Source organism: Hypanus sabinus, chromosome 11, assembly GCF_030144855.1.
Source record: "Hypanus sabinus isolate sHypSab1 chromosome 11, sHypSab1.hap1, whole genome shotgun sequence".
Classification (NCBI taxonomy): domain Eukaryota; kingdom Metazoa; phylum Chordata; class Chondrichthyes; order Myliobatiformes; family Dasyatidae; genus Hypanus; species Hypanus sabinus.
The window spans coordinates 98,523,208-98,542,259 of NC_082716.1; the positions used below are offsets into that span (position 1 = coordinate 98,523,208).

General features: G+C 42.9%; 1 protein-coding gene across 1 annotated transcript in view; it reads left to right on the top strand.

Annotated features, from left to right (window-relative positions):
- The window catches only part of tnr (tenascin R (restrictin, janusin)), a 167,825-nt gene that overhangs the window by 77,352 nt on the left and 71,421 nt on the right, over positions 1-19,052 (top strand). The window contains exons 11-12 of the mRNA XM_059983537.1: positions 10,769-10,888; positions 17,270-17,413. Of these exons, the coding sequence (XP_059839520.1) occupies positions 10,769-10,888; positions 17,270-17,413 (264 nt within the window). The remainder of the gene's footprint in view (positions 1-10,768; positions 10,889-17,269; positions 17,414-19,052) is intronic.

Below are 19,052 nucleotides of genomic sequence, written 5' to 3' on the forward strand. Positions count from 1 at the left end.
CTCCAAGTACCCTGAAACCACATCCTTAACAATCGACTCCAACATCTACCCAATGACTGAGGTCAGACTAACTAGCCTATAGTTCCCTTTCTTCTACCTCTCTCCCCTCTCTTCAAGAGTGGAGTGACATTTGCAATTTTCCAATCTCTGGAACGTTCCAGAATCTAATGATTCTTGAAAGATCATTACTAATGTCTCCACAATCACTTCAGTCACCTCTTTCAGAACCCTAGGGTGTAGACCATTTGGTCCATATGAGGCATTTCCCTTTAGATCTTTCAGCTTCCCCAAGAACATTCTCCCTAGTAATGGCAACATCAAAAACTTCTGACACATGAAACTCTTGAACTTCCAGCATACCGCTCCTGTCTTCCACAGTGAAGTCTGATGAAAAATACTTATTCAGTTCATCCATTTCCTTTTCCCCCATTGCTAGTCAGAGGCTTTTTCCCAGGGCTGAAATGGTTGCCACAAGAGGACACAGGTTTAAGGTGCTGGGGAGTAGGTACATAGGAGATGTCAGGGGTAATTTTTTTTTTTACTATGAGAGTGGTGAGTGTGTGGAATGGGCTTCTGGCAATGGAGGGCTAAGGGTAAGCCTAGTAATTTCTAAGGTTGGGACATGTTCGGCACAGCTTTGTGGGCCAAAGGGCCTGTATTGTGCTGTAAGTTTTCTATGTTACTACCTCAACAGCTTGATTTTCCAGTGGTCTGATATCCACTCTCACCCCTCTTCTTCACTTTATGTATCTAAAGAAAGCTTTGGTGTCCTCTTTAATGTTATTGGCTAGCTTTCTTTTGTATTCCATCCTTTTCTTCTTAATGACTTGTTAAGTTACCCTCTGTTTTTTAAAAAAAGCGTTCCAATTCTCTAACATCCCACTAATTTTTGCTCCATTATATGCCCTCTCTTTGGCTTTTATGTTGGCTTTGAGTTCTCTTGTCAGCCATGGTTATGTCATCTTTCCCTTAGAATACTTCTTCCTTTTTGGGATGTTTACATTTACTTTACTTTATTGTCACCAAACAATTGATACTAGAGCGTAAATCATTACAGCGATATTTGATTCTGTGCTTCGTGCTCCCTGAAGTACAAATCAAAGTAAATATAATAAAAATTTAAATTATAAATCATAATTAGAAAATAGAAAAGGGAAAGTAAGGTAGTGCAAGTCAGGTCTGTATATTTGGAAGGTACAGCCCAAATCTGGCTGTATGAATCTTCAAGCTCTTGAACCTTCTCCCGGAGGGAAGAGGAACAAAAAGTGTGTTGGCTGGGTGGGTTGTGTAAAGTGAGTCCAATGATGGAAGCTTGGTTTGTGTGATGTGCTGGGCTATGTTCACAATCTTCGGCAGCTTCTTCTGGTCTTGGACAGGACAACTTCCATACCAGTTTGTGATGCACCCTAGAAGAATGCTTTCTATGGTGCATCTATAAAAATTAGTGAGGGTTTTAGGGAACAGGCCAAATTTCTTCAGCTTTCTCAGGAAGTAAAGGCACTGGTGGGCCTTCTTGGCAGTGGACTCTACTTGGTTAGACCAATTCAGGTCATTTGTGATATTCACCCTGAGGAACTTAAAGCTTTTGACCTGTTCCACCTGCGCACCACCGATGTAGATGGTCTGCTACTCCTTCTGAAGTCAACAACCAATTCCTTTGTCTTGCTGACATTGAGGGATAGGTTATTGTCTTCGCACCATGCCACCAGGTTCTTAACTTCCTCTCTGTACTCAGACTCATCATTACCCAAGATACGGCTGACAATTGTGGTGTCATCAGCAAATTTACATATTGAGTTTGATAGAAACTTGGCTACATAATCATGGGTGTACAGTGAGTACAGCAGGGGGCTGAGGGGCTGAGTACACAGCCTTGTGGGGCACCGGTACTCAAAGTGATTGTAGAGGAGAGCTTGTCCCCTATTTTTACAGCCTGGGTCCTGTCTGTGAGGAAGTTGAAGATCCAGCTGCAGATCTGAGTGCTATGACCCAGGTTCCAGAGCTTAGGAATCAGTTTATTTGGAATGATGGTATTTAAGGTAGAGCTGTAGTCAATGAAAAGGAGCCTTACATATGAATCTTATTCTCCAGGTGTTCTAAGGAGGAATGTAGTGCCAGAGAGATGGCATCTGCCATTGACCTGTTGCTCTGGTAGGTGAATTGCAAAGTGTCGAGGTTGACTGGTAGGTTATGGTTGATGTGTGCCATAACCAATCGCTCGAAGCACTTCATAGCAATTGATGTCAGAGCCACAGGTCAATAGTCATTCAGGCATGCCACCTTGCTTTTTTTCGGCACCAGGATTATCGTTGCCTTCTTAAAACATGAGGGGATCTTAGACTGAAGCAGGGAGCAGTTGAAGATGTCAGCAAACACTCCAGCTAGCTCACTTGCACAGGCCCGGAGAACCCATCCCGGGACGCCATCTGGGCCCGTCGCCTTCCTTGGATTTATCTTCAGAAAGGCTCTTTTAACATCTTCCTTGGTGACGATGAATCTCGATGCCACCAGGTCCGGTTCATTCAGAGGGGGCAGGATGATCCTCTTCTGTTCGAATTTTGCATAGAATATGTTAAGCTCGTCAGGAAGAGAAGCGCTACAGTTATTGATATTCCCAGCCTTTCCTTCGCGCCCAGTGATCTCATTTAGACCCTGCCGTAGTCTACTGGCATCCCTCTGGTTAGGCTGGGCTTCCAACTTGGCTCGATATTGCCTCTTGGTGCCCTTAACGGCTTTCCTGAGTGCACACCTGGATTCCGTGTAGCGACTGGTATCCCCGGACCTAAAAGCCGCATCTCTAGCCTTCAAAAGAGACTGGACCTCATAATTCATCCAAGGCTTCTGGGTAGGGAATACCCGGGTCGTCTTGCGAGACACACAGTCCTCTGTGCATTTCCGGATAAAGTCCATGACAGCTGAGGCATACTCATCGAGGTTAGCTGCCGAGTCCTTGAATACTAACCAGTCCACTGATTCAAAGCAGTCACGGAGGACCTCATCTTTTTTCTCTGTCCAACGCGACACCACTTTTGACACCGTGACCTCCCGCTTCAGTTTCTGTTTGTAAGCCGGGAGAAGGAGTACGACCTGATGGTCCGATTTTCTGAAGTGAGGTCGTTGGACGGAATGGTAGGTATCCTTGACTGCTGTGTAGCAGTGGTCAAGTATATTTGCTCCTCCAGTGGAGCAGGAGACATGTTGGTATAACTTTGGCAGTGCTTTTCTGAGGTTGGCCTGGTTAAAGTCCCCGGCTGTAATGAGCAAAGCCTCCGGATACCTGGTCTCAAGTTCACTGATGTTGGCGTACAGTGTATTCACAGCACACTCCACAGTCACATCCTGTGACTCCAGAATTGCTTCCAGAAATTCTAGCCATTACTGCTCTGCCATCATCACTACCAGTGTTCTTTTCCAATCAGTTTTGGCCTGCTCCTCTCTCGTGCCTCTGTAATTCCCTTTACTCCACTGTAATACTGATACATCCGACTTTAGCTTCTCCTTCTCTAATTGCAGGGTGAATTCAATCATTTTTTTGATCACTTATCCCCAAGGGTTATGCTTTCTAATCAATTCCAGTTCATTGCACAACATGCAGTCCAGAATAACTGATCCCCTCGTGTGCTCAACCACAAGCTACTCTAAAAATCGAACTTGTAGGCATTCTACAAGTCCCCCTCTTGGAATCTAGAACCTATCTGATTTTGCCAATTCACCTGCATATTGAAATCTCCCATGACTATTGTAACATTGCCCTTTTGGCATGCATTTTCCATCTCCCATTGTAATTTGTAGACCATATCTTTATTAGTATTTGGGGTCTTTACATAACTCACATCAAGGTCTTTTTACCCTTGCAGTTCCTAAGATCTACCCACAATGATTCAACACCTTCTGACCCCATGTCAACTCTTTCTCATGCTTTGATTTCATTTTCTACCAATAGAGCCACACCACTCTCTCTACCTACCTGCCCGTCCTTTTGATACAATGGATATCATTGGACTTAAGCTCCCAGCTATAATCATCTTTCAGCCATGATTCAGTAATGCCCACAATGTCATACTTGCCAATCTATAACCGTGCTACAAGTTCATCTACCGTTTTCCATATCTAGCATGCTTTCAAGTATAGCACCTTCAGTCCTGTATTAACTCTTTTATCCATCTTTTACATTACAACTCTTCCTATTAACTGCAATTTTGCCCTATCATCAGCCTCTTCTTGCCAGGAGTCTTACTACGCATTGCCTCTGTTTGTAAACCATTTAACCCATCCTCAGCATTATCACCCCAGTTCCAGTTCACCTGCCAAATTAGTTTAAACCCTCCCAAACAACTGTAGCCAACCTGCCTGCAAGGATATTTGTCCCGCTCGGGTTCAGGTGTAACCCATCCCTTTTGCACAGGTTGTACCTTCCTCAGAAAAAAATCCCAGTGATCCACAGATCTGAACCCCTGCCCACTGTTCCTCAGCCACACATTCACTTGCCAAGTCATCCCATTCTTCTCCTCACTGGCACGTGGCACAGGCAGCAATCCAGAGATGACTACCTCGAAGGTCCTCTTTTTCAGATTTCTACCTTGCTCTCTAACATCTCTTTTCAGGACCCCGTCACCTTTCCTATTCATGTCATTGGTACCAATATTTACCAAGACTTCTGGTTGCTCACCCACCCCCTTTTGAATTCCATGGTCCTGATCGGAGATATCCCTGATCCTGGTGCCTAGGAGACAACATTTCATCTGGGTTTCTCTATCACACCCACGGAATCACATCTCTGTTCATCTATGGAATCTCCTATCACCACTGCAGTCCTCTTCACATCTTCTGTCTTCTGAGCCACAGCACCAGACTCAGTGCTAGAGATCCGGTTACTACAGCTCCCCGTGGTAGGTCGTCCTGCTCTACAATATCTAAAGTGATGTACTGTGCCTATGAAGAGAATTCACTCCTCTTGGAAGTTTTCATGTTTTTTTCATTTTACAACAGTGAATCACAGTGGATTTAATTTGGTTTTTTGACACTGATTAACAGAAAAGACTTGCATATTGAAGTGAAAACAGATCTCTACAAAATGATCATAAATATAAAGCACAAAATAATGATTGCATAAGTATTTGCCTCCTTTAATATGACACACCAAATCATCACTGGTGCAGCTAATTTGTTTTACAAGTCACATAATTAGTGAAATGGAGATCACTTGTGTTCAGTCAAGGGGTTTCATTTGACTGTAGTGAAAATACACCTGTATCTGGAAGGTTCAATTCCGATGAGTCAATTTCTACAAGTTGATCTAAATTTTTTACAATTGTTTAATACAAAATAGTTACATAATTACTCATCTCCTTCAAGTCAGTATTTAGTAGATATGCCTTTGGCAGCAATTATAGCCTTGAATCTGTGTGGATAGGTCTCTATCAGCTTTATACATCTGGACTCTGCAATTCTTCCTCATTCTTCTTTACAAAACTGCTAAAGCTCTGTCAGATTGCATGGGGATCGTGATTGAACAGCCCTTTTCAAGTCCAGCCACAAATTCTCAATTGGATTGAGGTCTGGACTCTGACTTGGCCACAACAGGACATTAACTTCGTTTTTATTTTACACCATTCCTGTGTAGCTTTGGCTTTGAGTCATTGTCTTGCTGGGAAACAAATCTTCTCCCAAGTCATCTTGCAGGCTGCACTAGGTTTTCCTCCAGGATTTCCCTGTATTTTGCTGCATTCATTTTACCCTCCATCTTTGGTCATTCCCTCCAGACTGTTGGTTCTGATGTTATATTTTTGGTGATCAGCAGTGTGACTTCCCTCCTTTTTCCATTCCCCTTGGTCACTCCTGAACTTCCATATTATGGAACAGCCATCCCTGTGTAGGTGGATTGTAGCGGATCCAGTGTGGGTGGTAGCATGCTGCAGATGTAATCCTTGACCAGCCTCTCAAAGCATTTGCTTATTATTGAGGTGAGTGTGACAAGATGCCAGTTGTTCAGACATGCTACCTTGGTCTTTTTAGGTGCAGAAGCAATGGTGGATCCTTTGAAGTAGGAGGGCACTCTACACTGGGAGAGGGAAAATTAAAAATGTCAGTACACACACCTACCAGTTGTGGCGTGCACACTCTTGAGTACCTGCTGTGGGATGCTATCTGGTCCCGCAGCCTTGTGACTGTCCACTCGTTGGAAACACCTGCGTACTTCAGCCTCAGAGATGACCGAGGTGCAGGTGGCTTCAGTGGCTCTCCTCAGGGGCTCAGTGTTGGTGACATCCAACTGAGCGTAGAAAAGATTTAGCTTATCTGAGCGAGAGGCAGTGAACTTGGAAAACACCACTGTGTTTAGCTTTGAAGTCTGTGATGGTGTGCAGACCTTACCTTAAGTTGCATGTGTTGTTGGTGCAGAGTTGTGTCTGGACCTTGTCCCTGTATTGTCGTTTCGCTGCCTTGATGACTTTGTGCAGATCGTGGCTGCATTTCTTGAGTTCCTGCTGATTACTGGCAATGTAAACTCCGTGTCGTGCGGTAAGTGCTGCTCGCATGGAGCTGTTGATCCACGGTTTCTGGTTTGGATGGACCCTGACTGCTTTCTGGGGTACAACATCCTCGATACACTTCCAAATGAAACTTGTGACCCTTTCTGTGAAAGGGGTCAAAGGTGATTTTCTTCAATGCCTGCCTGGATTAGAGAACATGACTTTTGAGGATAGGTTGAGCAAGCTAGAGCTTTTCTCTTTGGGGTGAATGGGGATCAGAGGTGACTTGAGAGAACTAAACAAGATGATAAGAGGCATACAAGGATTGAGTGAACAGCCAGAGACTTTTTCCATGAGTGGAAGTGGCTAATATGAGGGGACATAATTTTAAGCTGATTGTAGGAATGTACAGGGGACATCAGATACATTATGGACATTTAAGTCACTTTTAGATAGGCATATGGATGATGGAAACATAGAGGGTTAAAAGGTCAGTACAACATCATAGACTAAAGGCCATGTACTGTACTTCATTTGAGCATCATGGTCAGCATAGACCTGTTAGGCTGTAGTTTCTATATCCATGCTTGTTTCCTCTGTGACTAACTTCTCTATTACTGATGTTAGTCCTGCAGGGCTGTAATTATCAGACCTTTCACTGCTTCCCTTCCTGGAAAGGAGAAATCATATTTGCTGTCCTCCATTCATCCATTATCTCACTTGTGCCCAGCAAAGATTAAGTAATTTGAATCAGAGCCCCAACTATGACTGTCCTTGCCTCCATCGTTCACATACTGCTCAAGCAGAGTTGTCCACGAAGTTCAGTTGCGTATCCTGTGTGCTGGCACCCTGGTGTGCTCTGCACTATCTCTCAGTAATGAACATAGTGTCAGAAGTGGTTGATCATTGCTGAATTGATGCTACAGACGAAGTGAGATCTCCAACAAGAAAGAATTTACAGTAGGACTGTTCTTGTTTGCATTTATCTATGAAAAATACGCAAAGACTTATCAACCTAAACTGTCCACGCTAGTTTGCTATATGGATGCACCATGAGGCACGAGCTCAGAAAGGGCCATGGTTGCTAGGCAATGCCTTCAAAGCTACCCCCAAACGTGGATGCATAATAATAATCTGTGGGGCACTGGCCTGGGGAAGTGCACAGACATAGATACAGCAGAAAAGTCCGTGAAGTCAGTCAAACTCTCAGGGAAAGCAAAGAAGTCTTTTGTAGATTAAGTAAATAAATAATAAATAAACAATCACGGAAATAGAGTAAGTACCTCCAGTTACTTACCTAATTTACTTACCCCCCACCCCCCGAGACATTTTTCTAAACCAGGGGACTTTGAGCAATGGCTCATACACTTTGAGAGATTTAGGGTTGCAAGCAATCTCACTCAGGCTTCAGAAGGTCATCAAGTAGGCTCACTGATACACTGCATGGGTGACAAAGCAGATGACATCATGGGTGGATTAGGATGGACAGATGCTGAGAAAAAGAGGTATAAAACAGTGCAGAAAAAAAATCAACACACATTTCACAAGAGAGCAAAACGTGATATGTGAGAGGGCAAAGTTTAACTCCAGTAAGCAGGAGCCAGATGAAAGTCTATAAGACTTCATCAGAGCATTGTGTGCCCTGTCAGACAACTGAGCATATGGAAATCTGAGAGATGAGCTCATTAGAGACATTGTTGTCAGACTACTAGACACCAAATTGTCAGAGAGACTTCAGTGGCAGGCAAGTCTCACACTAGAGAAAGCTATTACCATGGTCAGGCAGAGTGAAAATATTCATCAGCAACAGGCAGAACTTAAGCACAAAAATGTTGCTGAGGTAGAACCAGAAGCTGTACAAAAAGAAGGGAACAAAGAAGGTGCCTCAGAAAGATTACAGAAAGGACTCATCTCAAACAAAGCAAACAAGTGAATCAAAAAGCAGATAAAATGTCCAGCTGCAGGAGATGCAGCAAATCTCTTCTCACCAAAGAGCTCTGTCCAGCAAAAGAATTGAAATGCCACCTGTGCAATAGTTGGCCATTATAAAAGCCAGTGACACTGAAAAAAACAGTTCTTCAGGAGATCAAAGAAGACCTTGATGCAGACGAAGAGTGAGCTTTCCTTGGGACTCTAGATTCAGATCAATAAGGCTGATGTACTGCGGTTCAGTTGCAAAACAAGGCAGTGACGATCTAAATGATCGTTCAAAATGGGACAGTTGTCACAGCCATTCCCAAACGTCTGTTCACAAAACTGGTGAAGGAAGCAGGCGTTTTGCTAAACCCAACAAAAGAAGTGCTCATGGGGCCAGGGAAACATCCGCTCAGAGTGATTGAATGTTTACTACTTCCATCCATAAAAATGAGAAGCATTTAAAAGAGGATGTCTATGTTGTTCAGAATCTCTTCTCACCACTATGGAGCAACTTGCCATCAAGAAGCTGGACCACATTGCAAGGTTGGATTCACTAAACAATATTCAGGGGCACGAGAGGTACCCAAAGTTGTTCACAGCCTGGGGGTACCTTACCCAACTGAGATCAGGAGTGATACCCTACTCTCTGACCACAGCGAGGCATATACCATTGATGGACAAATTCAAAGCTGAACTTGAGAGAATGGAGGCGCTTGACATCATAACAAGAGTGAATGAACCTACTGACTGGTGTGTGGATGTTGTTCCTGTTCCCAAGCCAGGTGGCACAGTGAGTATCCGAGTTGATCTAACGAAGTTGAATAATGCAGTGAGGCAAGAAAAATTAAAGCACACATTGGGTGGAGCAAAGTTCTTCATCAAACTAGGTGCAAACTCAGTTCTGGCAGATAATTTAGTTCCTGAGTCACAGAAGTTCACAACCTTTATCACACCATATGGACGCTATGCCTTCAAGAGACTCCCTTCCTTTAAGGGAAAATTGCAAATATCACTCCTCTCTTTAAGAAGGGAGAGAGACAGAAGAAAGGAAATTATAGGCCAGTTAATCTGATCTCAGAGGTTGGGAAGATGTTGGAGTTGATCGTTAAGGGTGTGGTTTCGGGATACTTGGAGGCACATAATAAATTAGGCCATAGTCAGCGTGACTTCCTTTAAGGGAAAATTTTGCCTGACAAATCTGTTGGAATTCTTTGAAGAAATAACAACCAGGATAGACAAAGAAAAATTGGTAGATGTTGTGTACTTGAATTTTCAGAAAGTCTTTGACAAGGTGCCACACATAAGGCTACTTAACAAGTTAAGAGCCCATGGTATTACAGGAAAGATACCAGCATGGATAAAGTAGTAGATTCAGATTCAATCATAACATTTAATAGAAGCTTCAACGGGTACATAGTTGAGAGGAGTATGGTGAGCTATGGTTTAGTTGCAGGTAGAAGGGACTAGGTAGAAGACCAGGCTGTCATGGACTAGATGGGCCAAACAGCCCTTTCTTTGCTGTAATGCTCTATAATTTCACTCATTCACGTGATGGTTACCTCCATGAGCTGAGACTATGACGACGGTCAGCTGCTGTGCTTCATGCCTGCTAATATGATGAACTGACAAGCGAGGCCTTGGGCCTATTACAGGATGCTTCGGAGTTTGGATCTGAGGACTGAATTTTGGTTCAGAATGCTTTTGTTCGCTTCAATTGTTTGCAGGACTTGTAATTTTTTTTCTTCCTGTTGCACATTTAATCTTTTTTTATCTTTATTATTTTTTTCTTTAATTGGGTTTCTTCTGGGTTTCTTGCTTTGTGGCCAACTGTGAGCAAAGAAATCTCAAGGTTGTATGATTTATACATTCTTTGATCATAAACGTACTTGAATACTTGGTCAGTACCCGGAACCTTGAATACAGCTTTGCTGAGTTTATATAAACCCCATCAAATGCACTGGCCTCATCATTAGCTATGCTTCTTTGTCAAAGCAAAACTCAATCACGTTGGTCAGACAAATGCAAATCCATGCATTTGATCATCTCCTGCCTTTCCTGGGTTAATCCTATCCTTCGGAAGCCTTTTCCAATAACTTTACGACCACTAACCTCATGATGATGATGGGAAGATATCCATGCTAAATGCCAGCCAGTCATGTAGCACTTCAGCTGTTGTTGGCAAAGAGCTGAGCATCTCTCAGTGGAGGGATGGATATTACGTGCCATACAAAGCCACCACAATGACAGTTTAAGTGCAGGTAAACAGAATCAAGTTTATTATCACCAGCATGTGTCAGGAAATTGATTAACTTGGAATGGAATGCTGATTTTGGTGATGAGCGTGGTGGTGATTTGACCTATTCTTCTCCGTCTCATTGCAGCAATAGACAGCCTGCAAGAAGTACAGGTTGTTAACGTGACTCCGACAGAGGCTCGGCTGATGTGGGCTCCACCTCAGGCTGTGGTGCAGAACTATTTGGTGATCGTGTCACATAGCCAAGGTAGGTGTTTCCTGGCCTTGTCTGCTTCATGAGATTCCGGTGATAACCCAGCTCTCTCTCTCTCTTTGACTGCCCCAGCCTCTAGGGTAGGATCAGTATAGTGCATAGTTCAGTTGCCCCAATCCTATTCTGTTCTCATCCTCCTCCTCTTGAGCCCCAGTCTTCTCCCCCTCAACTGTATTTGCACACAGAACGTATTCCCATAATATCCATCTTCTCTCTAAGTGTGGGACAGGTTTGGACTTTCTCAGTGAAGGAAAGGGTCCTGGGGAGTGTTGTAGAACAGAGGAACCTTGGAGTACAAGATCATGGTTCCCTAGAAGTAGAATCACAGCCAAGGGAATTGAACAGAGAAATTGGAATATTATATTTCAGTTGTACATGTTATTAAGGAGGCCACTTTTGGAATATTGTGTTCACCTTTGGTTACTCTGCATTAGGAAAGAAGCAATTAAGCTGGAAAGAATGCAAGTGAGATTTACGAGGATGGTTTGGCAAATGAAGGACTGTGTTTTGGAAGGAGGTTGAGTAGGCTGGGTTGTAAGAAAATGAGAGGTAATTTATAGAGATGTGTAGAACCATAGGGGGCATATTTAGGTTCAAAGTGCACAGTCTTTTTCCCTGGGTTAGGAAATTAAAAACTAGAGGGCGCAGGTTTAAGGAGAGAAGAAAAAGATTTAATAACAACTCAAGGAACAAGTTTTTCATACAAGAGGATGGTCTGTATATGGAATGAGCTGACAGAGGAGGTGGTTGAAGGTAGGTACAGTAACAATATTTAAAAGACACTTGGACAGCAATACAGACAAGAAAGATGTAGAGGAAATGGGTAGTTGTGAACTTCCCATGATTCAAGGCATTTACAAGGACAGGTGTGTAAAAAGGGTTCGTAGGATCATTGGGGACCCAAGTCACCCCAACCACAATCTATTCCAGCTGCTACCATCAGGGAAGCGGTACCACAGCATAAAAGCCAGGACTTCCACCCGGCCATCAGACTGATGAACTTACGCTGACTTAAGTGTACCCTATATTACATTGGTCCCACTTGGTGGCGCAATAATAGCGCCGGACTCCGGAGTGATGGTTCCCTAGTTTGAATCCAAGTTGAGCTAGCAACTCGGCCTCGTAAAAACAAGAATAGCTTGCTACGGAAACACCGTCATGACGGTGTCCCGATAACTCCACTGCTGAGTTAAGGGCTATTCTTCTTCTTCTTTTATATTACATTGACTTTGTTCTATTTATTATAAATGACTCTGATTGTACATAGCACATTTAGATGGAGACGTAACATAAAGATTTTTACTCATGTATGTGAAGGATGTAAGAAATAAAGTCGATTCAATTCAATTTTTCTAAGCTCCATGTATCTCTTAAAAGACCCTATCCACCATCGCCAGCAGTGCATTCCATGCACCCACCACTCTTTGTGTGAAAAACTTACCCTTGACATCCCCTTTGTACCTACTTCCAATCACCTTAATACTATGCTCCCTTGTGTCAGCCATTTCAGCCCTGTGAAAAAGCCTCTGACTATCCACATGATCAATGCCTCTCATCATCTTGTACACCTCTATCAGGTCACCTCTCATCCTCCCTCTCTCCAAGGAAATCAAGTTCAAAATATTGTTGTCATGGGTGTATGTACATGACCAGGGTGTAAATGACATGAAAATTAGTTCTTTGTACAGCAACAACACTGTCCATTACAAACATGGAAAACATAAGTTAGCATAAAATAACACTCACCTCCATTCGATGCAATCTGTGCTGATCATCGTCTTCAGATTTTTGTTCATGCTGTCTCACCATTCTCCCTTCATCCTTTTAGATACACAGAATCATAAAGTTCAGCAGTAAAACAGGCACTTTGGCTCATCTAGACTGTACTATTATTCTGCCTAGTCTGATCGACCTGCACCTGGATCATAGCCCTCCATACTTAAACGTACATAGTCCATATTTATCCAAATTTCATTTACATATTGAAGTCAGCAACCACCACCCCACTTTGCAACTTGTTCCACCCTCTGAGTGGAGAGGCTAGCCCTCGAGTTCCCCTTCAATATTTCAAAAGAAGAAGAATAGCCCTTAACTTGGTAGTGGAGTTATTGGGGCACCGTCATGACGGTGTTTCCGTAGCAAACTATTCTTTTTTTTACGAGGCCGAGTTGCTAGCTTGATGCTCAACCCAACTTGGATTTGAACTCGGGAACCTTTGCTCTGGAGTCCAGCGCTGATATTATTGTGCCACCAAGTGGGACTATCAGTATTTCAACTTTCACCTTTAACCAATGAACTCGTTCTCATCTCCCCCAACCTTATTGGAAAAAAGCCTGCTTGCATTTAGCCAATCTACACACCTCATAATTTTGTATACTTCTATCAGATCTCCCCCCATTCTCTTATGCTCCAGAGAACAAATTCCTAACCTATTTAACCTTTCCCTGTAACTCAGGTGATCAAGTCACTGCAACATCCTTGTAAGTTTTCTCTGTATTCTTTCAATCTTTTTGATATCTTTCCTGTAGGTAAGTGAGCAGAACTGCACTCAATAATCCAAATTAAGCACTTGATTTATTAAGGCCAAAGTACTAAAAGCTCCTTTTACAATCCTATCTAATCGTCACATCTAAAACTTTGATAAACATCGATGGATGTGTGGTGGAGAGTATATTGACTGGGTGCATCACGACCTGGTTTAAAAATACCAACGCCCTTGAATGGAAAATCCTACTAAAAGTAGTGAAAATGGCCCAGTTCACTAAGGGTAAAGCCCTCCCCACCATTGAGTACATCTACACAGAGCGTTGTCATACGAAATCGGCATCCATTATCAAAGACCCCACCACCCAGGTCATGCTCTCTTCTCACTGCTGCTATCAGGAAGAAGGTTCAGGAGCCTCAGGACTCATGCTACAAGTTTCAAAGAAAGGTATTATCCCTCAACCATCATGCTCTTGAACCAAAGGCAATAACTTCACTCAACTTCACTTGCCCTATCACTGAACTGTTCTCACAGCCTATGGTCATGCCTTCAGGGACTCTTCATCTCATGTTCTCGATATTTATTCCTTAGTTATTTAATTATTATCATTGTTGTTATTATTCTGCTCTACCTCATTGCTCAGTGCCCTGTCTTTTACTGTGGAAGTTCTATCCTGCTTTGCCCTCCTGAAGTGCAACATGTCACATTTGTCTGTGTTAAATTCCATCTGCCATTTTGCTGCCCATTTATCCAGCTGCAGAACACAATGCAAACTTTAATAGCACTTTTCACTGTCCACTATCCTGCACAAGTTTGCTGATCCAGTTAACCGTCTTATCATACGGATCATTAATATAGATGCCAAACAACTAAGGACCCAGCACTGCTCCCTGTGCTACACCACTAGTCACAGGCCTCCAGTCAGAGAGGCAACCATCTACTAACACCCACAGGCTTCTCCGATGAAGCCAATGTCAAATCCGTTTACTACCTCATCTTGAATGCCAAGTGACTGAACCTTCCTGACCAGCCTCCCATGTGGGACCTTGTCAAGGCCTTGCATGTAGACAACATCCACTGCCTTTCCTTCATCAGCTGCCCTAAGTAACCAACTCAAAAACTCCAGAAGAATGATCAGACATGACCTACCACACACAATGATGCGTGGACTATCCCTAATTAAGCCCTGTCTATCCAAATCCCTCAGAATATCTTCCAATAATGTAACCTGGCTCACCAGCCTATAATCTCCCACTTCATTCTTGGAGTCTTTCTGAAACAACATTAGCTATCTTCTGGCACCCTACCTGTGACTAAGGCTTAGCTAGAGCCCCAGCAGTTTCTGCACTATCCTCCCACAGGTCCAAAGGGAAACTTTGAGAGTCTCTGGGTATTTATCCACCCTAATTTGCTCTAACAACAATCACCTCCTCCTCTGTAATCTGTATATGGTTCATGACCTCACTGCTGTATTCATCTCCCATGTAAACACTGCTGAAAAAAATCCATTTAAGATCTTCCCCCATCTCTTGTAGATAGACCAAAGAGGAAGTGAGCATTACTGAATCTCATCTTGTGGAACATCGTCAATCAGGTGGAGGCAGTGTCAAGGGGGGGGGACCATTTTGGAGATAGTGGTTATGGAAAAACTTAGGATAAGACCGGGAATAGTTGTCTTAAATTGGGTGGAGGACAATTTCATTATCATAAGGGAAGTTCTGCAAAAGGGAGACTGGCAGCAAAACCTTGCAGGAAGGTCTTGTACAATGGGAAGATTACAAAGGAGAAACAGTGAGGATTTAGGGCCAATTCCAATTTTTTGTTTCTTGTTGGCCAACCAGTTTTCTACCAGAGCTTATATCAGCAACTTATCCACTAATCCAATGTGCTATAATTGTATGCACTAATTTCTTATGTGGGACATTATTGAAACCATGGCCAAAGTCCAAGTACATCACAACCACTGGTTCTTCCCATCTATTCTGCTAGTTACACCCTCCTAACATTCTGGTAGATGTGTCATAAATCAGGCCAGCAGTGTAACACATGGGTCAGTAGATGACTATTTGTTACTTATGATACATGTGAATGCATCATAACTGCACAAGGAATGATTGGTAAGTCTGCAGAGAGTTTTGTGAATGGTGAACAAGGCTGTCCAGATCTACAGCAGAATGTAGATGAGTTGGAAAGTTAGCTGGAACATTAGCAAATGGAATTTAATCCTGAAAAGTGCAAAGCAATGCATTTTAGAGAAACCTGTTGAAGTTAGTGCACCTACAGGAAATGGTAGGGAACTAAGGAACACTGATGTACAGAAGGATCTAGAGGTCCAAGTCCATAGATCTCTGAATGTAGCAATACAGGTGGATATGGTGAAGAAAACATGACATGCTTGCCTTCATAGCTTAGGGCACAAAATACGAAAGTTGGGACCTTATGTTACAATTTTACAAAACACTGGTTAGACTGCACTTGGAATGTTGTGTGCAGTTGTAGTCACCATACTACGAGACAGAGCTGATTGAGGTGGACAAAGTGCAGAGGATGTTGCCTGGAATGGAGGACTGCAGGTATTGGGAAAGATTCACAGGATGGGCTGGTTTTCTCCAGAGTAAAAGAGGCTGATGCATGACCTGATAGAGACAAGCAACATTATAAATGGCCCAGATAAGGTAGATAGTTAGAATATTTTTACTGTGGAAGGGATATTAAAAACAAAGTATCATAGAGAGGAAGCAGTGTTAAAGGTGATCTGTTTTACACAGAAAGAACTTCACTGTTAGAGGAGGTGGTGATGTCATATACAGTCAGTATGTCTAAAAGGCATATGGGCACGGCATTTAAAGACACAGATATGGTGCAGGCAAATATTTTAGTGTAGAATGGCACACCGTTAGCATATGGTGGGCCAAAGCTTCTGTTTCTGTATTATTCGGATATAATCTCCTCTTTAACAAATCCATGTAGACTTTATCCAATCCTGTCTGTTTTTTGGTGATGGAGGAAGATAGGGTCAATCAGGCTTCTGTTCTCAAAATGTTAGCTCTCAATTTACTTACAGGACTGATCAGATTAGATGCAGGAATGACGTTCCTTATTGTGGGTCAGTCCAGGACCAGCAGTCACCATCTCCGGGTAAGAGGTAAGCCATTTAGAATGGAAAAGGAGAAGATAGCTCTTCTCTCAGGGAGTGGTGACTTTGTGGAATTCCTTTTCATTGTGATGAATTGAAACCATTTATAAAGGGGTCAGATGTTATTCCTTGGGCCAGAGGATCTAAGGATATTGAACAGTTTGCTTCTCAAGTGTGTGGGCAATACCATTTGTGTTACTGTGACACCATATTTTTGATCACATATAGTGACAAATGGCATGAAACCGTGGTAGAGTGGAGAGGAAAGTGGATGAATGAAGTGAATACAGGGAAGTAAGAAGTAATTCACCTTAGCAGAAGGAGTAAAGGAAGGGTGTAGAGTGACTAGCAAGATCAGAAGAACATGGAGATTCGTAAATCCTTGAAAGTAACAAGGCGAATTGAAAGAGAAGTTTGTCAAGTATGTGGGGTCTTGGGATCCTTAAGTAGATGCAGAGAGAACAGAAACTGAGGGATGTTGATTCTGAACAGCCTTCTGAGAGAGTTGACAGGGTTCTTGGAAAAGAGCAAGCAAGTGGGACATGAGGGATTTTATACCCAGTCTGTGCCTGTGCTGATGGACCAATTGGCCTGAATAATTGGTTCTATGATCCCGAATGGAGTACTACCGTTTACCACACTGACTATGTTAACTGTGCATCTTACCAAACCTCTGTCATACTGGGGCAATATGTTCATTGTGTTTTCTGTTCCTGATTCCTGAGTGCAAACAGATTCTCTCATTCTCGTGCAGCTGCGGTAAAGAGGATTCTTGTTGATGGGGCTTTGACACAGTATCAGCTGACCCATCTCCAACCATTCACCAACTACTCCATTGCCATCTATGCCACAAGAGGGTCCATGACCAGTTCTGCTGTCTCCCTTCACTTCCTTACACGTACGTACTTATTTATTAATGACAGCTGTAACAGTGTTAACCATGGATCGCCAGAGGAAGGTTGGGACAAGGGTGATAAAGTCAGAAGGTGACCCTGGGCCCTTTTTACTGAGTGAAATCTGCAGGAATATCTTTGACTGCAGAAAGAAAGTAGAATAATACTGAAGATTTCTGGGACAAGGCTGCCAAGCAATTGCAGAGAGTTGATATAAGACCTGCCAGGATGTATTCAGCCATACAGAGATTGGCCACTCAGTGACAACATGCAGGTTCCATCTCAGGAGGCTGTTGGCAAAAGTCACTGAGCAACGACCTCATGGAAACAGATTAACACCATCAGGGATATGCTTCAAATTATCACTCTTCACTTAGTGACTGCGTTAAGGGGCTGTAAAAAAAAATACTGTGTTATGTACAATCACAGGGGCTGGTAAACCATTGGGGTGGCTTGATAATACTAGAAATGGCTTGACAATTTGACAGGGTTGAATTAAAATCAGAAATCTGCTCAGTAACATGTTGGCTGATGAAATTTTAATACCAAGAGTTCACTCAATCAGTCAGGGGATAGTGAGAGTTGGGGAGTGCAGTGTAAAAAATCAGGAGATAAACAGCCACTGTCCTCTTGAGGCTGTGTGGATGCACAGCTGCACAGTAACCGAAATGCCCCCACGCACATAGCCTTTGTTGCTGTGCAGCTTGAATTTTCTTTTAAATAATGTTAATATAAAGTGCCGTGCAGTTTTCCAGCTATGTAAAATTTTTCTGCTCAGAGCAATAGTTGGTCCGTGCAGCTGTGAAAAAAAATGAGAGGGAATGTTGGAAGTAGTCATGAGCAAAAAGGTGCAAGACTGGCTCAACACTCAATACCAATACAAGAATGTACAGGACAAGAAGCAAAATATTGTCGTTGGGCTGCTGATCACTTGAGTTCTCCACTTGAGATGTGTGGTGCTGGGAGGAGGATTTAATGAAGCCAGTCCTGACAAAGGATCCTGGCACAAAATGTCATTGTTTACTTCCCTCCATAGATGCTGCCTGATTTGCTGAGTTCCTCCAACATTCTGTTTGAGATGCTCGATTAACATCTGTAGTCAGTAAGGAAGAAATATGAACAGAGGGATAATTTCATGACTGAGTTGAGGTTGGTAATGTTGGCCAGCATAGTGTGAGAAAGGTGGATTAGTATAGGCAGTGAAACCATCGATAACGCATGTTCCATTGCTGGCCACCCATGAGCAAGCTGAGCTACTGGAGCTTCAGATGTTGCTGTTTGGATTGGCTATGGAGTCAGCACTGGTACACGCACTCTAGCCCAAAGACTCCCTGTGCCTACCCATCTAATTCCTCTTTCCTGTACTTGGTCTGCGTGAATCCAAGACACACTACTTCATGCTTCTATGCAATTCCTTCTTAAATAATACCTTTGTACTGCCTCAGCCATTTCCTTTGGTAACTCATTGCAGACATTTAGCAGCTTCTCTGTGAAAAAGTATCCTTTTACATTGTCCTCCCTCACCCTGAACCTGTGCCTCCTAGTTTTGGAAAAAGACTGTTACCATTCACCTTATCTATGTTTCTTATAATTTCAGATGATTCTATAAGGTCACCCCTCATTTTCCTATAGTCTAAGAAATAA